At 41.0% G+C, this 21203-nt stretch overlaps 1 protein-coding gene across 5 annotated transcripts in view; it reads right to left on the reverse strand.

Annotated features, from left to right (window-relative positions):
* TSPAN5 (tetraspanin 5) overlaps window positions 1–21150 on the reverse strand; it is a 178129-nt gene extending 156979 nt beyond the window's left edge. Inside the window, exon 1 of one of the 5 annotated variants that reach the window (XR_012093389.1) lies at window positions 20684–21148. Coding sequence is in view for 4 of the 5 variants with exons in the window: in XM_007999324.3 (XP_007997515.1) it covers window positions 20684–20764 (81 nt within the window). In the remaining variant the exon portion in view is untranslated. Of the gene's footprint in view, window positions 1–20683 lie in introns of all 5 variants that reach the window. The other 4 variants (XM_007999324.3, XM_073017498.1, XM_037990109.2 and 1 more) reach the window with 4 other exon arrangements.
* Window positions 21151–21203: the final 53 nt, after the last annotated feature.

Genomic DNA, 21203 nt, shown 5'->3' on the forward strand with positions numbered 1-21203 from the left:
TCAGTAAAGATGCCTTGGTCTCCCTTGGCACTCAGTTCCCTGGAGATATACTGGCCAGAGGCCCAGATACGAAATGCCCGTGAAGCCTTCGTCTAGTCTAAGAGAGTTGAGATGCTCTGAGGAGCCACCCACCATGACCCTTTGAACCACACTTTGTGGGGGAGGCTGGGTGATTATCTCCTAAACAGGACACATCTGAACGCATTTAACTGGCTAGGTATCAACTTACATGTAATACACTGGCATCTGGTTTCTTTGTTTTGGTTATTTTACATTTACTAGTTTATTATTTGTAAAAAATTACAATGGATACAGATGAAGAGATTCACAGGTAAAGGTATGGGGCAAGGGACATGGTGCTTCCATGCCCTTTCTAGAGCGCCACTCTCCAGGCACCACCACGTGTTCAACTCATCTGGTAGCTCCACCTGTATCTGGTCTTGATTTGATTTTACCCTACTCACAAGGTAATAAGTTAGCCTGTTACTGTTTCATGGAAGCTGGCAGAAGACACGAGATTCCTGGGTCAAGGACAAAGGACTTTATTATTCACAGCATGATTCAGACAACACCAGCATCATGTTTACATCAGTCCAGTGGAGATAGTGTTGAGGGGCCCCGATGGCAGCTGCATAAGCAGTGAGTGTTTGTCCCAGAAAAAGACATTACTTCATCCCTCAAGGCTGCTCACTGCAAACACAACACTAAGAAATGGCCCAGGTAAAGAACATTCTTGGTGTACCCAGTAAGACATGCAGGAGCACAAGAGACCCATGCAGAAGTGTCTTCCAACAATCTGTGTGTCTTCCCAAACTTAGATGACTATCCTTACGGGGTTCATGGTCTCAGCAGCTCCTCCACATGAACCCCCTGCTACACTCTCCAGGTCATGGATTACCAAAGCAGCAGCACAGGTCTCTCACTGGAAAGGAATTTTGAAACACTGATCTTATCTATTTTATCTATCTATCTATCTAATCTAATCTATCAAGACAAGGTTTTGCTCTGTCGCCCAGGCCAGAGTGCACTGGCACACTCATAACTTACTGCAGCCTTGAACTTCTGGGCTCAAGTAATCCTCCTGCCTCAGCGTCCAGAGTAGCTGAGAAAACAGGCACACCCCACCGTGACTGGCTAATTTTTTTCTTTTTTTGTACAGACAGGGTCTTACTTTGTTGCCCAGACTGTTCTTGAACTCCTGGCCTAAAGCAATCCTCCCACCCCAGCTTCTCAAAGTGCTGGGATCACAGGCACAAGCCATCTCACTTGACCTCACCCCAAAATTTAACTGTTTACTCCAACATCACAGTCTAAGATTCCCCACAAGCATATCCTTCCCTCAATATGGTGACCCAACCCAGCTTTTGCTTCTTTCCTTCCTTTCTGTTTCACCTTCTTCACCATTGGAAACTGATCTATGTTTAGAAATACACCAGAAATCAAGAAATGAATGAATAGTGGATAGGACAGAAGCTGGTCTCAATCTGGTCAAAACATTGTTACAGAAATCTTTACTTAGTTAAGGGAAGAAAAACCACTTATGATAGTTAAAGGAAGAGAAAGCACTTATAATGGCTCAGAAAATGAAAAAGGATCAGACAGAATTCCACTTGACACGTGCTCACACTCTGAAAGGCACTAACTCAGGGAAGGGAGGGAGCGTTCCTTTCCTATAACATCAGTGATTTTTTTACACAAATTTTTACCTCTCAGACAGTGAAGAACAATTTAAAATGCCAGATTCCTTAAAGTTCAGTAGCCCATAAAAATCGTTTGCAACAACAACAAAAAAAAACGGTAATCATGCAAATATGAATTCAATTAGAGAATCTGCAATTGCCATAAAAATGAAGTATATATTAATAAATTAAGCAACTTCCTAAACATGCCTATTTTTACACATGACAAATTTTTGCAGAGACCCAGATGGATGCTAATTCTGTTCCTAAGCTAAGAAAATGACTTCGGATTCAACTAACATATTTCAATTAGTAATTATGGGACAGCTGCTATATTTCAGGTAGTTTTCTAGGCGTATTGATAAACATGATTTTATGGAAACTGTAATGTTCCGTACATACTACCATTTTAAAAAAACAAAACGAAACAGGTAGGTCTGTGGCCTCAAAATGATCCCCGAGGTAAGACATAAGAAATGTTGGCATTGTTATCCAGAAAGAAAGGACTGGCCAGGCCACACCAGGAATGGACATGGTGGACAGCTGTGGCTACGCAGGAGAGGAAATTATGGTCCAGGAGGAGAGGAACACGGCAGCTGCCCGGATGAGAAAACCATCAGATCCAGTTGCCAAAGGAAAGCATGGAGATACACTCTCCTCCAATGGGTGGGGGACAAAGGAAACGAAGCATGGCATTAGTGACAAGTTCTATTATACAGGGTACACTTTCCTAACAAGGAAAGTTGAGGGTCCGGACACTGACAACACCTTTTCCCAGGTGACAGTGAACCAAAAGCCTGCAACTCCCCTGAGTGGTCACCTACTAGTCCCTTAATTATCACGTCAGCATTCACTGAGTGCTCAGGGTTGGATGTACATCATCTCATGGAATCTTTGCAATGATCCTAGAGGTTGCCACTAATATTACCCACTTTTTGCCCAAAAGGAATAGTTCAAAGTGATGAAGTAACCATCCACGGTCACACAGCCTGGACACATCAAGGTCCATGTTTGAACCCAGGCAGTCTCACCCTTAACCACTGTCTTACACGTTGTAATATTCTCTGCCTAGCATTGGGAAGAGGAGGGGAGAAAAAGTTAAATCACAGAAGTAAAAAGTAAATATCCCCTCTTTTTATATAATCTCCTACTATCTGGAGCTCATCAGTACAAAACAATAAAATAAATTCCATGGATATCTGCATTCTGTAATAAAAAACCAAACAGGACATATGTGAATGTGTAGGTTATATTCATCACCACAGAACCTTCAAACACCTAATAGCTTGTTTAAATGAAATATAAACAATATTAAAGATGACAAAGAATTTCAAATAATGCCTATGCCATCAAGCTTAATGTACTCAATATGCAACTTTATGTGCAAATTAATTGGAAACCTTTGTGTTTCTGCTAACTTAAAGGCCACATATGGAATCCATATGAAGCAGAGGTTTTTGAGTCTGCTCATTCCAAAGCATGAGAGTAATGCATAATAAATAACCTCAATAGTTTCTTAACATAAGCAAGGTTGATGTTAATCAAAACGACTATGCCAAAACCATTTAGCGGAACCAAATGGAGTAAAAGTGCTGGGACTTGGCAACTTGGGCAATTCAGCGTGCACACATCCTACAAAGAACATAGGTCAAGTGCCGACTTCATCCTAATTCAACATATAAACAGTAAGCAGATGCCTTATCCACCAGTCTCAGCTCAAACTCCACCCATGGGTAAAATCCACAAGGACTCCCCCTGTGCCCTCTGCACACTGTTCCTACACAGTGATACCAAGAACAGCTGAGGCACCTAAGATGCCGGGTTCCCAGAATAGAAGCTCTGTTCCTTGTTTTATAAACTGGGGTCTTTGCTTAAAATTTTGGTTAGGAAAACAAAGGATTCCACTATGAAAAGGATAGGCAAAGTGATGAAGAGTAGTAAAAACTAGGACCCAAATAATTTGTAAGGTCTCTTTCGACATGTAAGTCCTAAGATTATACAATCAGGGCTGCAAAAGACCAATTAAAGCATAGTTTTAATACTTGGGTGCTAAAAAGATTGGCCAAAGAACAATGAAATAAGCATTTGCACAGCTATTCCTGCTCAAAAGAAGCCCAACCTTCTGTTCTTTATCAGCAGGTCAACCATTTTAGAGCAAGAAAGAGATTTAGCTTCCCTAAAGGTAAAAAGCTCTGTCTTCTTAATTTGTAATTAGAATCACAGAAAGAAGGGGGCAGGTGAAGGAAAAAAATTCCACAGAAACAACACTTAAACTTTAAAACTGGATTTTAAAAGATTCTTAGCAATAATTAATGATTTGTTGGGGTCTCTAGCTAAGACTTAGTAATTTCATAGTTCAAGGAGTTGCTTTTCTAGCCTCCAACTAATAACCACAAAAAAAAATTTTTTTCTGCTTATGTGTTAGATTCTAAAACAGATCTCTAGCTTTTAACTTTAAAACAACTTTCGTTTAGTTTGCATATTCATAGTATACTATGGTAAGGAAATTTTAGTCTCTTATGAATGAAAATATTTAGAGATGATATGGTCATTTAGGTAGTTTCTCTTTTTTTTTCCTCCAGAGAGTGCATATTTACAGTCCCACACTACATAATGATTTTTTTTTCCTTTTTTTTGAGACGGAGTCTCGCTCTGTGGCCCAGGCTGGAATGCAGTGGCACGATCTTGGCTCACTGCGAGCTCCGCCTCCCAGGTTCACGCCATTCTCCTGCCTCAGCCTCCCGAGTAGCTGGGACTACAGGCGCCCGCCACCTCACCCGGCTAGTTTTTTGTATTTTTTTTAGTAGAGACGGGGTTTCACCGTGTTCGCCAGGATGGTCTCGATCTCCTGACCGCGTGATCCACCCGTCTCGGCCTCCCCAAGTGCTGGGATTACAGGCTTGAGCCACCGCGCCCAGCCTACCTAATGATATTGTAATCAATGACGGAACAACTGTGGTCCTATAGGATTCTAATGGAACTGAAAAATTCCTGTTGTCTAGTGATGTCTCGATGATCTTGATCCTGTGTAGGTGTAGGTTAATGTGTGTGTTTTTGTCTTCGTTTTTAACAAAAAAGTTTTAAAAATAAAAAATAATTTTTTTAAAAAAAGGCTTATAGACTAGGATATAAAGAAAATCTTTCTGTACAGCTGTACAATGTGTTAAGCTGTTATTACAAAAGAGTAAAAAAGCTAAAAAAGTTAATAAAATAAAATATGACAGTAAGCTGATGTTAATTATTGAAGAAAGACATTTTTTGTAAATTTAATGTAGCCTAAGTATAGTGTTAATGAAGTCTGCATTTGTGTACAGTAATGTTCTAGGTCTTCCCTTTCACTCACTGACTCACTCAGAGCAACTTCCAGTCCTGTAAACTCCATTCATGGTAAGTGCCCTACATTGGTGTACTGTTTTTTTATTCTTTATATTTTTACTGTACCTTCTGTATGTTTAGATACACAAATACCATCGTGTTGTAATTGCCTACAGTATTCATTACCATAACATGCTATACAAGTCTGTGGTCCAGGAGCAGCAAGCTACGCCATACAGCCTAGGTGTGTAGTAAGCTACACACCATTTATGTTTGTGTCGTATACTCTACGATGTTTGCACAATGATGAAATCTCATAACGACTCACTTCTCAGACCATATCCCTGTTGTTAAGTGATACATGACTGTACTTTTTTTAAAAAGTCCAAGGACAAAGAACAGTATTTAATAAGCATCAAGGATATATATTGATAACATATATTCAAAAACCAACTATATCAATATTTAAGTGGAATACATATGTATGTATTTCACAAAATAGATTTCAATTTGTTTTGAGACTCCTATCCCTTTACTTCTAAAATAATGATTCTGTATCTTTAAAAATGACAAGTAAAACACCATTTTCAAATTTTTGTGCAATTGTTTCAAATCTTCACTGGACAGCAAAACTCTCAAAGCATATAGTGAGAATATTAGGGATTATTAATCTTGCTGGGTCAGGAAAAAATATGAAAATGCCACATAACAGTTGTATCATCTAGATAGCTCTTCATTCAATTTATTCTTCCAAAACCCAATAGACGAAGCCAAAAGAACTTGGTACCAAAGAAAACACTATTTTCGCTAGGATTCCAGTTATGAGATTAAAAACAAAAACAGGCTTTCTGACAGGAGTTGCTCTGTGGGCAGCTGTTGCCCATCCTTGGATAAGTAGGGCACCAATAACGAAACAGGTTCTCAGCAAGTTCCCAGCCCGTCTTCTGCCTCTATAAGGTTATGCTGAAAAACATCTCAAACTAGCAGCCTGGTTTCTTCGGGCTTAGTTTTCCTGTTACTGAATTATAACTCCTCCCTTTAAAAGTACAGTGTTTCAAATGCCTAAAGGAGATTTACTGATTTATTTTTTTTTTTCTGGTTGTGTGAAATTGATGTTTATTCACAAGGTATTTGCTCTGTATGTTGAAAACACTTATTTTAAATGTTGTCCTAAGGGGGAAAGGCCGGTAAAGTCAGAAGAAATGCTTAAAAGCCACTAATGTAACAGAACATTTTTCCTTTCACAAGTTAATTAACTAAGGTTTGCTAAATTCAAGTCCTCATAGGGGAATACAACTGAAACTCTAAAATATTTTTTTCATTTTAAAGTGTTTGTTCACTGTTCTCGGAGCACTTGACGAAGAGTTTCCACTTTTAACACAGTTGAACCGAAAGAAAACATTGTGGTAAGTTTCCTTTAAAAAAGCAATATTGATGTTGCCGTATTGTTTTTGTAATAAAAAGCACCCTATTTTAAAAATGCATTACATAAATAGACTCATTCCAAAGCTGACCATAAGCAATACCTATAGCAACTTAGAAAAGGAGAGGAGGAAGCCCACTGAGATACAGTTCCTAAGCATTTAAAATTGACTTCCTGGAGCCTGAGATATAATCTCCCAAAGCATTTTCTTTCTCATAACTAAGATGTAACTACTCACTGGGCCTAGAGTTAGCAACTTTTCAGAAATGGGGGATGCCCTTCTTCTTTCCCACACTCCCAACAGAAAACAGAACACGGAGTATGCAAACATTTAAACACATTCCCCAACAATTTTACCTCTAGGGATCCATCCATCTCACTAATAGGTTTCAGTTTATAAATGCACGCCTTCTGCAAATTACTCAAACACAAGTGTTCCCCAAAGTGAGATTCCCTAGTGACTTGGGGTACCAGAAGAGACAGTTTTAGAACGTGGCATTAAATATCCATCAATATAAAGTCACTGCTTTTCAATTATCTTTGAATCTCTGGACTAGTTAAGGAGAAAGTCTCCATTTGATGCCAGAATGTCGAACACTTGGTACACTTGTTAACCTCCACTATAACAAAAGAAAAGAGGCCTCTGACTCAGGCTTACCAGCAGGCACCAACAGCTACCTAGAAGTTAATAAGTCATATTATTTTCATTATATGCATTTGAATAGTGATACTCTTTACGTTCCTTTTTAAATATATGTATTTAAGATTTAAAATCAGAGTCAATTTAAAAGAAAAGATTGTTTCAGACGGACTATATCTTTGCAATTCAAAGTGAGATCAGTGGGCTAGAGCCATCAGCATCACCTGGGCATTTGTTAAAGATACTGGATCTTTGGCCCCTCTCACTCCTAGTGAACCAGAATCCGCATTTGAACAACATATCCCATGCTACTTATATGCATAATAAAATCTGAGAAACTATGGGGTGACACAAGAGTTTGTCCAAAACCATGCAAGTAGTTTACGAATGGCTGAACTTTTGGACTTGTTGCTTTAGATCACCAGGTAGCGACCTAAGTCCTGATACTCGCTGAAATCAGCTAGTGGAGGTCAGGAGGACCAGGAGGTAACATGGTTGGTGTTTACACAACAGGGAGTCACAACCCATCTGAGAACTGTAAGGTTGATTAATGAATCTAAACCAGCAGTTTTAGGGGTGTTTCTGGTAAGCTAAAGATGACTTTAAATATGCTTCTGTTCCTACGGTGCTACATACATCATTCTTTTTTACTAATAAAAACTATAGTAAAAATTCTACTTAGACTTCTCCCTTTATCCCCCACTTCCCCTTGAAGGGCTGGGGTTTTCAGCATGCCTTCTGCATGGGAATGAGTGACAAGGCTCCCTGTACCTACTAATTTAGCATGCCCTGGCGTTCCTCTCAATGCTGAGCCCAGTTATATGGAAGATGAAACTTGGAAATGTGACAGCCTGCGTCTTCTGTATCAGGGGACAGTACAGGCGGCAAAAAAGCACAAGCTCTCATTGCATCTCATTATGCCCTAGAGGAGAAGCCAGTGAGTCTCTCATTCACCAAGATGATTAGTCAATGATCCAGGTAGTTCAATCCAAAATCCTAGCTCTGCATCAGCTGGAAGGACATATAAGGGGAAAACCCAAGTTATCTGGATCACTGACTCAAGTTTCACCTTCATAGTCTAAAGAATTTGTCTGAAATACAGAGTAAAAAAAAATGACCCAAATATGCAGGATTTATGATACCATAAAGAACTAAAGACACTTACTTACAGCCCATCTAGATAGTTCCAGAATGCCCAGATTTAACAGATGTTGATAAAGGGTTTCTATCCTCCCCACCCCACCCAGGTGTTGAGCCTAACACCACAGTTATCCATCAGAAACTCAACTTCCCAGTACAAAATACTAATAGGAGACACTCTGATTTTGCAAAGAAAATAGTGAATGTAACTGGGTAAAGAAAAAAGGGAAAATTAACAACAAACAATAGATGCGAATTCATGGTCTGGTATCCATGATAAGAACTGCGTGCCACTCATTACAATGAAAAGAACACTGTGCACATTTGTTAGATCTTTTTTTCTTTTATTTTGAGAATGCGCTTATGTAGGCAGAATATTACAGAGAACAAAAAATATATGTTACAATGTAAGATTATTTTAATGATTCTGAAAGAAGGGAAAATAACCAAAAGAAATTATGAGAAAAACAGTATAATAATTGCTAATACCTATTGACTATTCCAAGCAGTTTACACACATTAACTCCTCAAATCCTCATGATTCCAAGATAGACGTTATCTTAATACTACTATTAATACTAAACGTGCCATTTTGCAGATGAAAGGGAGACTTAACTGCAAGGTGGGCAAGTAGTGTCTAAGGTCACAAGCCTGGGAACGTAGCTGAGTAAAAATCCAGACACACTCCAAGTCTAAACTCCTTAACAGCAGACTTTCTGTCCTCTCACCACAAGGGTACCAGAATACCCAAGTTAGGATGAATCTTTCAATACTCTCTCATACTGAACCACACAAAGAATTCTTATAAAAGGTCAGTGATCTATGGAGTCTCCAGTTAAAAGGCTGGGCCATATTGATACAACTATACCTTAAAACAGAACTAATTTTGGCATTAAATGCATCATCAGTGATTAGACTACTTACTTGGTAGAATTAAATTTTAAGGCTGCTTGGGGGGAAATATCAACAGTTGAGGAAATTTTTGTTGGAAGCACAACATTATGCTTTGAGAAATGCTTAAGTATTCCTCTTTTATTAGGACTACTTAATTGAGTACAACACATTAAAATAGCTGGCCTGAATATTTATTAGAGCACCAGCTGTTCCCTCCAGATTTTTAGAAATTCAAGCCTTAGTGCCAAGTGTAATTTAGAAAAATTTTCCAACAAGTAAAAAGAGCCCTATGCCTTGTAATACCTATCAAAATAGTAAATAGTAGCTGGAAGTAGTATAGAACATCACTTTTCCCTTCCAATGAAGAGAGCCAAAATGTTTTGCCATTTGTAGATGTTTTGCCATCCACAAAAATACCATTTTGTAATTGGGCTTAGTGATTACATTACTTAAAAATTATACTTTGTGATTCATAATTAACAATCTTCTATGTACATATGGATAATATCACAGTGCTAACCATAGGGTTTGTATACCATTCTGCTTTGGTTTTGTTTGGTTGGCTTTTCTGTTTTGTTCTTTTGTGGTTTTGTTTGTTTGTTTGTTTTTCTGTTTTTAAAAAGGAGTGGTGTTAGACCCAGTAAAACAGCTCAGAGAAATAATATAGAGTTTTATTCAAAATTGTATTTTTCAAGATTTCTACTTTAGGAACCCAGCCATAATCAAAGATCTAACTTTCTTTTAAAGGGGGTGAAGGAAAAAAAGAAAGTTAAGAAAATAACAGGAAAATACTACACATAACCCGGATATTCCACACTGAAGCTTTCTAAAGAACACTGGTGGTGGCCGGACTGGTGGCTCATGCCTGTAATCTTTGGGAGGCTGAGGTGGGCAGATCACGAGGTCAGGAGATTGAGACCATCCTGGCTAACACAGTGAAACCCCGTCTCTACTAAAAATATTTTTTAAATTAGCTGGGCGTGGTGGCGGGCGCCTATAGTCCCAGCTACTCAGGAGGCTGAGGCAGGAGAATGGCGTGAACCTGGGAGGCGGAGTTTGCACTGAGCCGTGATGACGCCACTGCACTCCAGCCTGGGTGGAGGTGGAGTTTGCAGTGAGCCGAGTTCGTGCCACTGCACTCCAGCCTGGGTGACAGAGCAAGACTCCGTCTCAAAAGTAAAAAAAAAAAAAAAAAAAAACACTAGCAAATATCATGTCTGGGTCTTCTGCATTTGCTTTACCGTCACCTGTCTTCATGACAGTGCTGCAAGTTTGGATATGGGAAAAGAAATGTCCCCTCCACAGCATTATAGCAGAGGGAATTCAACGACCTGTCATGTAGACCTTGACGCAGAAACCAATTCCCCTCCCACAAACTGAGCAGTCAGGGCTGGAGGCCAATGAGAAAGCCCCAGAAAATGGAGGCTGAAAGGAACAGGGACAGTGGACGGGGAGGCTGATTTTTTTTGAAGGAGAGGGGCGGTCTGCTCTTGAGAAGTGTCTGTAGTTAGAGCTACTCAACTGCATTGACACACGCAGAGTGGTCCAGGAGAAGCAGGGCAAAGGAACCAGAAGTCTAGCTCTTCACTGTGCCTATCGAATAAATGGCTAGCTTCTAGCCCTATATGATGTTAACTGTTAGCATACTAATTGCAGCACTAGAGGTTCTCTTTCAAGAGATTTTTCTCATTTTGTTTTTAGGGCTTTCAGGTTTAAAAATAAACTGGCATTTTGGGATTAATAAAAAATTCCCTGAGGGATAAAATAGGTCACCTTTTTTTTCTCGTAAGCAAATAACGGTAGCTTCGAGTGCTGGTGAAATGGTCACCGCTCTACACCACCCACGCCCAGCTCTCCCCACACATCCCCTCCAGGGAGCAATGGGAAGGAGAGGCCACATCTTCCCAAGAAAAATAAGCTAGAGCGTCTCAAACTAGGTTGGGCATCACAATGACTTGAAGGAAGTTTTGATTTTTTTCTTGACAGAAATTCCAGGGCCCCATCCTGGATAGACCTACTGAACCAGATCTCCCAGTGAGAAGAATTTCCTAACTTACTAATTTCCTAACTTACTAATCAGGCTGCCACACTACATGCATAAAGAGGTGAAATATCAACTAATCCTTGTTGGGGTCCGCGTGTTTCCTAAACAAAGGAATGAACACACAAGACAACACAAGACAAGACAAACATGGCGGCCGCGCGGAATGGTACGCTCCGCTTTATTTTATATAGTCGTTTGTGGAATGTTGCCAAGTCACAAGACACATTGTTGTTTTTCTGACCTTTCCTTGACTTTCTGGATTTTCAAGATGTTTACACATAAACAAACCCCCAGGGTTTGCTGTTTGCAGCTGGCTCCTTTGTCCTCCCTGTTTGCAGGGAAGGAACGCCCAGCTTCATTTGCAAGAGCAGGACTTATCGGGAACATCTGGTTTGCGAGCACATAGTCCTCTACAAATCCTACAGAAGTGGCCCCTAGTTAATGAGAGGGACTTCCCAGGCATGAAGAAATTCCAAGAGATAAAAACCCACACGAGCAGTAATTTCTTTTTTTAAACGTACTTTGGCCATCAAGACTCAAAAATATCTAAAGGCTAGAATACTGGTTCTTTTCTTTCTTAAGTGGTGGGACCCCTTTTCTCAAGCAAAATCTTTCTTAGTATTCCAAAATATCAAACTAATAACCAAGCTTTTCTTGGGGGAAAGAGAGGTACTGCTCAGTCCACACCCCACCAGTACAGACCCACCCACCCACATACACCTCAAGGAAGCCTAGGATTGCTGGTAGCAAGTGTGAAATCCAATGGGCCAGAATAAGACATTTAAATGGGAGAAATAAACAGAACTAAATCTAAATTCAAATAATTAACTGGAGGGTTAGGGCACATCGCTTAGGGGGATGGTTTAATAGAGTTCACTTGAAAAAGTGAAGGTTTTATTTCACTAAAAAGTCAATCCAAGCCAACAGTGTGCCTTGGCTGCCAGGAAAAGCAAGTGCAGTTTAGCCTGGGTTAATAACTAGTATTTGTATTTAGAGATTTACCCTTTATGAAGCACTTTGATACGCATGATCTCTCATAATACTGGGTAACAACTTTGCAGAAAATTATTTTCCCAGTTCTTTTAGATGAGCAACTGAGGAGCTAATCTGTAAAAGTAACTTACTCAAAGTCAATTCCAGACAGTAGCAGAGGCTTCTGCCACCAGACACAGCACAGCCTAGGGACTGAAGGGAGAGTTCAAGAGCCTGCTGCTCTTCAGATGGTTAAAAAGCCTGTGAACAACGTGTTTCATTCTGGTTGCCGCATTAATACAGGTGTGTCCAAATGGGACCCCAGGCAGAGCACCATAACCAGGGCAAAGAACAATCTGGAAACAGCATATGTAGACCTAACACTCTAAAACCAAACCCTGACATGCTCTTTGACACCTCAAAAGTTATTCCACATCTCTGAACTCCAATTTCTTAATCTGTCACAAAGATATAATATGTTTGGAAGACTCTTTGAGATGCTTACAATAAAAACATCATTAGTGTAAACACAAGGAGGAACTAGGAGCTTTTAAAGGTGGAAAACAGAATGTTTAGGAATGACATAATGGCTATTTTAAAATAATGAAGGACCATCGGGAAGGAAGGTAAGTCTTATTTTATATCATTTAAGAGTAGCCTAGGCTCTTCACCTTCTCCTTCCTGAAAATTCAAAGCCATCAGGTAAGTCAGTCCAATCCAGTAGGCCTCTGTTTACAAAAAGGTAGGAAGAGGAATGCTGTGGAAGTCCCGAGCAGGGTATCTCAGGGAGAAAGGTATCCATATGGGGATGGGGTGGTGGCACAGGATGCTAGAGCACTAACAACTGAGGAGGGCAGCCCCAGGAGGAAAAGTGGTGGCAGCTGCAGAAGACTGGTTACATATGGGGAGATTTACCAAATAAGTAAACTGTTAAGAATAATGAGAACCAGGAATCTCACTGTCAAAGAAAGCATTTATAAAATATGGAGAGGAAAAAATAAACCCTGTGGTTTCAGACAGGAATTTCAGGTATGACTATAAACTCATGGTTTTAAAAGTACATAGATACAGAAATACAGATGTACATATGTATATATATACATGGAGTAGCAACACCCTAATAGCAATGAGCACACCAAGCAACCAGATCTTGGCTTCTAAATTCCACTCTCCATTCAAAAGCTCCTTGGAGAAATGGCTGATACAAAAGATGACACCAATAAATCACAAAATGAGTTTGGAACATCTTATTCCGCCAGAGAGCAAGATGGTGCTCAAAGACTGATGGGAGTTAAAAGAGCACAGGAGCCAATGTGAAAAGACTGCACTGGCCAAACCTAGGGCCATTTTAAATAAAGTAAGTGATGAGAGTAACATTAAAACACACTGAAAAAAGGAAGACCATAAGTTCTTACTGATATAAATAAATAACAGATTAAAAATTTGATGAGGAATAGGCTATTTACAATGTAGTTTCAACGTAATTTGCCATAAAATATTTATAAATTACAAACAAGGTGTTGCCTGGCAGACAACACCTTGATCAAATGACCATCATCAGTAATGGGACAAACAGAAATCAATGCCACCTTGATAGGGTACAATGAGAACACAGCACCATTTCTGTACAATTCCTACCAAAGATGCACAGCCTGAATCTAAGCTTGTGGAAATGGCACAAACACAAACTGAGGGGCATTCTACAAAATAACTGACTTATAATTGTTAAAAGTGTCAACAGCATGATAGTGAAGGACTGAAAGACACTAAAAAGATGAAACTAAATACAAAGTGTGGTTCTGACCTGGATTCTTTTGCTTTAAAACATTACTGGAGCAACTGGGAAACTTGGATGAAGTCTAAGGATTAAATGGTTTAATGTATCATTGGTAATTCCCTGGCTTTCATGGTTGCACTGTGGTGATCTAGAAGAATAGTTCAGTTTACAGAAAATACATACTAAACTGTTTGTGTGATAGCCAACATGCTGGCAACTTTTTCTCAAACAGGATTAAAAACAAGTTCTCTATACCACTTGCAATTTTCCTATAGGTTTGATGTTTCCAAATAAAAATTTAAAATGAACAGTAAATTAGGAGGATGGAAATTATGAGGAGACAGATTACATCTAGTTTGAAAACAGATGAAACTCTACAATTAAAGCGGTCCAAAAACAGATCCATGCTTAGAAAGGTTGGCAGGATACAACGGAGAATGCTTCACTGACTAGGAAGTTAGAGGAGATGATTCCTACGTACTTTCTGATGATTTGTAATTCTTTCCTTCAACATACTTTTTTTTTTTTTTTTTTTTTTTTTTGAGACAGGGTCTTATTCTGTCACCCTGGAGTGCAGTTGCAGCCTCAACCTCCCAGGCTCAAGTGATCCTCCCACCTCAGCCTCCCAAGTAGCTGGGACTACAGGCATGCATCACCACACCCATCTAATTTTTAAATGTTTTCTTTTTTTTTTTTTCTTTGTAGAGATAGGGTCTCACTATGTTACCCAGGCTGGTTTCAAACTCCTGGGCGCAAGCCATTCTCCAGCCTCAGCCTCCTAAAATGTTGGGATTACAGATGTGAGCCACCATGCCTGGCCCAAACGTTTATTACAACATCTACTGTGTTTCAGACAATGTGCAAGACACTGGGCTTATGAAAGTGAGACAGCCCCCACACTTGAAGCCCTTATAATCCAGTGGAGTATGATGATTTGGAAGTTACAAATTTTAAGACAGTCATCAGTATTACACACAGAAAAAAAATGTGATTCAAGAATGCTGTCTATAATACTCCAATTTTCGTTTATGAATTTTCAATAGGCTACAATTATTCCACCATATTCTTGAAGAACATTTTCATCCTAACTCTTTTGTGCTTGTGGGTGGTGGTAATCGTGGCATATGCAAAAACTTTATCACTTTTCGATTATGAACAGATGTAAATGACTTACTTGATGTTTTATTTTAGAATAACAAGCATCTTCTAAAATAAGTCTCCACCCAAAAAGCTGAGGCTATCATTACGGAAGAGACTTAACACTCTAAAACTAAACCTTGACATGCTCTTCAACACCTCAAAAGTTACTCCACATCTCTGTACTCCAATTTCTTCATCTGTCACAAAGATATAATATGCTTGGAAGACTCTGTGGGGTGCTTACAAGAAAAACATCATTAGTGAAAAGCTCTGTTAAAAATGCAGATTGCTTTCACCTTTTGCCAAGGACTACCTATTACTGTGGACATTAAAACAAAGTGACCCATCTAAATAAGTGAAACATTTTGGCAATTTTATGGTGGGTGAAACATTATTTGGTTTTCCAACTTCTCCCCACTTGGCTTCATTTCAGTCTGTGGAGTATATCATCAAGTGAGAATGCTTCTGCGCCTTCATACTGCCCCACAGAGGGAGTGGCCAGCCTAAGCAAGCCTATATTCAATTACTTTCCCCACTTTATACCTTTCTTACACTTTTCCCATATGACACTTTCATAACCATATTTAGCTTTCTTCCTACCATCTCCCTGTAATTCAAAAGGCAATTTAGATTCCCATATGGTTGCTATCGAAGCTAACAGATGTCTAGCAAATTAAAACAAAAATTATGACTTATAAACTGCTGATGTATCATCATTCCAGAACATCTTGCAATTTATAGTGAATCATAAGATAAGGCTTCCTACTTGATGCCCGCCCCCCCTCCCCACCAAAGTTTCCTGAGTCTCCCTCCTCTCTGAATTAAGCCCCATGGAAGCAAATTAGAGGCAAGATCCTGCCATCAACCCTGAATAAACCTGCACTTAAAGACACAATGTAATATCTGAAAGCATATCAAAAGAGAAATTTGGCCTCAAGTATCTGAAGCTTTTCTAATCCTTTGTAGCAAAGAAAATAGAAAAATGACTTGGTTCTCCCAAATCATTCCACGGCTTCCATCGAGTTTTTTCCTAACAAGTCACTATAAAATCTATTGAATCCATTTGCCTCATCCTCTTGCCAGACCTTAAAGGTATTATCATTACCTAGTAGTAATGATGCCAAAGTACTAGACTAAGGCATTCTAGAAGTTCTATAGCCCTGTATGGAACCAGTATAAAATCTGGAGAGAATAACAATAATGATATTCACCATTTGTTAAATATTGAAATATTATGCTGAGTAAAACATGATCTCACTGAATCTTTGGAACTACAACACCATTAATGTTATCTTTCCTTTATAAACAAGAAATTAAGGCTCAGTGCCTTAATACAGTAGACTATATTTTTCAAAGACGGCCACAACCTACATGACCTTCTGCAATGTGACCTCGACACTTCTCCATCAAAAGGTGGCTTCTAATTCTTCACCCTTTGAAATTGAGCAATCTGCATGAGTGCTTTAACCAGTGGAACAGATAAAAGTGGCACTGACAGTTCTCAGTGCAACCTTAACTGGCTGGAAGCTTCTTTAAGACTTAGAGACAGGAAGAAGCCACGTGTAGGTGTTCCAGCAACAACTCTGGCTAAGCTCCCAGCAAGCATCAGTTGCCAGTCATAGGAGTATACCATCTTGGGCATCCTGCCCCAAAGGGCCTTCAGATAAGTCCAACTCCAACTACATCTCACCGCAACTGTGTGAGGCCCCAAGTGAGAACTGTCCAGATGAGCCTGGCCAAATCACAGAACTGTGAGCTATAATAATAAACAACTGTGTATTAAACAACTAAGCTTGGAGGTTATGTAGCAATAAATAACCAGAATATTGAGATCAATTTACTTGCCTAGAACAGTTAAGTATCCAGAATCCAAAACAGTCAAGAGCCAGAATCCAAAAGGGCAAAGTATCTATTAATGATGAGTGATAGGATGTGAGGCTCAGTACCCAAAAGAAATGACTTTAAAACAAAACCCTCTTTCTCCTCCCTCCCCTAAACCCAAAGCAGTCTCAGGGTTTTCTGACAAATGTCCCAGTACGGTGACACCCTCAATAACATCAATCCCCTTCTGTCTTGAGTTGTTCCAACATATAACACAGAAAACAAGTTTTTCCCCCACCACCCTGTGATAACTAATGAGAAAGGAATCTGTACAAGATGTTGACTTTGTTACTCAGAATATCATTACAACTGTTACATAAAAGGATTCAGATTTTATACATGAAGCTGTAATTCTAATAATAAAAATATATTTAATGACTCCCAGGACTACATCTGAGATTCACAGTAAGGAGAGAAAAGCACGGATACTATACCAGGAACTGAACAATCCAAGAAGAAATTAGTGAAAGGTTTTTTGTTTTGTTTTTTTGAGACGGAGTCTTGCTTTGTTGCCAGGCTGGAGTACAGTGGCGCGATCTCGGCTCACTGCAGTCTCCACCTCCCGGGTTCAAGTGATTCCCCTGCCTCAGCCTCCCGAGTAGCTGGGACTACAGGCACCCACCACCACGCCCGGCTAATTTTTTGTATTTTCACAGGGATGAGGTTTCACCATGTTGGCCAGGATGGTCTTGATTTCCTGACCTTGTGATCCATCCGCCTCAGCCTCCCAAAGTGCTGGGATTACAGGTGCGAGCCACTATGCCCGGCCTTGGTTTTGTTTTTGTTTTTTTTTTTTTTCTTTTTTTTTTTTTTTAAAATGAAAGGATCTTTGAGGAAGAAATGAAAGCAATAAAACTAGTCTTCAGACAAGTCTCCCTAACAGAAAATGTCTATAATTTATCAAATGTCCTGGGAGTCATATACTACTTCTGTTATATATTCGTGGCCAAACTCTATTTTTCTTCTCCAGCATACTGGAACTCAAGAAACTCATTCTGTGTAAGAACTAGAAAGAACGTTATAACTTGTCCAGTTCCTTCAATTTAACAGCTGAGAAACTGAGGCCCAGGCAGTTAACTAACAAAGAGCCAAACTGTTGATCAGAAAAAGAACCAAGCTCTTGGTGCTGGTGCCACCATATGTTCAATTTTATTTTACCAGAACTATACCTGTAAATGTTACCAGTGTGTATGTCAAATGTAGTCTAGCAGTTCAGTGTGAAAATGAACAATTAGGAAACCATGCTGTTGGCAATCTCCTCTTCATAATTGTATTGGAGTAGCACCGAGTCTGCTGTTTTTGGCAATCACAGACAGGTTGGTGACTCTGTAGAGAGCAGAAGTGTGCAACTTTTCAGAAGCAAGCTGCCAAGCTACTGACCCCAGCTTTTCAGTCACTAACATCTTAGTCTGAATTACTTTAACCAAAACCATATGGTTGCCTTTCTGTTGATCATCACTGGAGACCATGGTATTAAAAAGCAGGAAATTTAAATATGGGGTAATTTTGGAGCAGAGAGCAGGACAAGAAAGGTATGAGGGAGTATCTGAGAGAAAGGCTTTGGGCACAGAGAGGAGAGGAAGGGAAGGCAAGAGGCAGGCTAAGTGAACCGCCCTCATAACGAAGATACCCACTTAACAGTTCTGCCTGGGGCAGCTGGTTTAGTCCCATAGCCTAGGTCTCCTTTCAGGCTTCCCATACTCACTCACCCACTTATGAAGACCTTCACAATCAGAAAAGATGTGGCTCTATTCTGAACTTCTCCATGCAAGCACTCTGCAATTCTTTGAAGCTCTCTACAATTCCAGGGGTTTTGCTGCAACCTAATCCATAGAAAGGGCTAAGTTTGTCTCTGTGCACTCTACAAAATTACAGCAAACTATGAGGGAAACAGGCCCAAATGCTTTTACTTCCTTACCACCCCCTGCTAGGAAACGGCAGAGAAAGTCCCTGGGTGCTTTTTGTTGCTGGGTAGCCAAAATGTGCAACTTTTAGAAATGTTCAAGTAGAAACAAGAGGCCTGAACTCACTATCCCAAAAAGAATCAGTACCAGTTCGGTAGTCCGTGCCTCTCCAAGTCACAAAGTTTCAAGTTCCAATCAAATCAGATGATCTTATTCAAAAACGTGACTACCCACCACTTTAAAACATTTTCACAAACGGAGAAGGGGTAAAGAAAGAAAATAATTTCTTCTTCCTGTATTTGTAGCAGTGTTTAATTCCAAGGAGGTGGGTGACTGCTCCCGGCAATCATGCACAACACTGGCAAAAAACTGCCTGTGGAATGATCGGATATGACATCCGTTCATGTATCCCCTCATTATCTTTATTAGTCCTGAAGACAGATGACATGCTGACACGGAAAGTGGTCTCCAATCCCTTCCATTTCCCCATCACAAAACATATATGACCAATGCAAGGTACTATTATGGAAAACAGAAAATAAAATAACCTGGAAAGAGTGCGGTACAAAAAAAAGAATATGAAGAGCCGTATTGACAACTATTCTCACAGATGTATATATGTACAGCAAACAGCCCAAATTAAAGGAGAATCCAAATAAATACATTCCGTGTTCAAACTGCTGTGGATAATTATTGATCCTGCAGTTGGATCATTGTTTACCTCACACTGAACAGCAACTTAGAGAATCCCCCACCCAGACAGCCACCATCTTTACTTTCCATGGAAAAGGGGGTGCCCACTGAGGAAGAGGATGAGATGGGATGAGAAGGGGAAGAAAAATAACATGGTCTTCGAACCAACGTTTTCCCCTTGTCCTGGAGAACTCTTTGTCTGGCTGCTGAACACGTTTGCCAGATCAAAGAAAAGAATCAAAACAAGCAAAAAGAGCAGGCGTCCCAGCCTAATTACAATAGGTGCCCAACACATTGCAGTCCCAAGCAGAGCATAATTTGAACCTTGTGTTAAAGCATTTGCTCTCTCGGTTCCCCAATGAAACATGCCTCGCACACCTCCTCGCACACCTTCTCCTTCTCCAAAGGTTTCCCCAAAACGGCCCGCTCTGTGTCACTCCTGTAAAAATGAGGACGTGGGGCACGAGCACGTTGAAATATGTGTTGACGGTGACTTGTTATTATCCTGACAATGATATATACATATAAATAAATCTCTCTACCCTGCACGCCCACTGGCCAGTCCATTACGCACAAGGAGCGCTTTCCAGCTAAAGAGGAGAGCGTGCAGGAAACGTTATTTACGTGCACATTACAGAACCATATACCACGGCATCTGCATCCTACACAAAGCCCGAGATGGTGCAAGAAGATACACGCTGAGCATGGCACAGACCAGCCGCGGCAACACAGAGCCAAGCCCTCGTCCAATCAGATCGTTGTTAGAAGGTGGACCTCAGGGTCGGCTGCGCCCGATTAGCCTTCCCTATTATGACACCACGCTCTGCCCAACATCCATATCCCACCCGGAGCAAATCCAATTCGTGCGGTTGCTCATTTCTCAAACTGCCGAACCCTTTCTTTTATCTGCATCCCTGCTATTCGTTCCTTAACAAGCCACCAGAAGGCCTCGGTGCCCCCTTTCCGCCTCGGTTTCTCTTTTTACCTCTTCCCATTCCTCGAAAGGATTAAATGTTTATCTCTCCAACGCGCAAGCTGGAAAGGCGGAAGGCGAATGCCTCTACGCTGCTCCGGCAAGCGCCTGCGGGGCTGCGAAAAGTAAAGGCAACGAGCAACGTGGGGGAAATCGTCGCGAATCGATCGGCCACAATAGTTGGAATCCCAGGAGCGCTCCAACTTACCCAAAATATGACATTGAAGCCAAATATGAAGTACTTGATGCAACAACTGACTTCAGGACCCTTGTAGTGCTTCCCGGACATTCTCTGGGTTCATGAAGACACTTGCCCCGGCAGCCCGAGTTTGGAGCCCCGAAGCACCGTTGCTCGGAGCAGCCCGGCGGGGAGCAGGAGCTCAGGGACGCCGCAGGGGGCCGCAGCGCTGGCGGCCCAGGCTCAGCCGCGCGGGGACCGACCGGCGGAGAGCGGCTCCCGCACCTCCAGCCCCTCGCGCGCCGAGGCCGCCGGAGCCGGGGTGGCCGCGAGCGAGCGGGGAAGTCGCGCGCTGCAAGCCCAAGCCTCGCCGAAGCTAGCCCCGAACACAAAGCAAGCGCCCGCGTCCGTGCGCCAAGCGGTCGGTCCGTCGGTTAGTCCCTGGGCTTCGGGCAAAGGCAGCCGCTGCAGATGCTGGCTGAGACGCCGCTCGCTTGCTTGCTCGCCCGCTCGCGCGCGCCCTCCCACCCTTCGCTCCGCCCGCCGCTCG

This window comes from Chlorocebus sabaeus, chromosome 7, assembly GCF_047675955.1.
Source record: "Chlorocebus sabaeus isolate Y175 chromosome 7, mChlSab1.0.hap1, whole genome shotgun sequence".
NCBI lineage: Eukaryota > Metazoa > Chordata > Mammalia > Primates > Cercopithecidae > Chlorocebus > Chlorocebus sabaeus.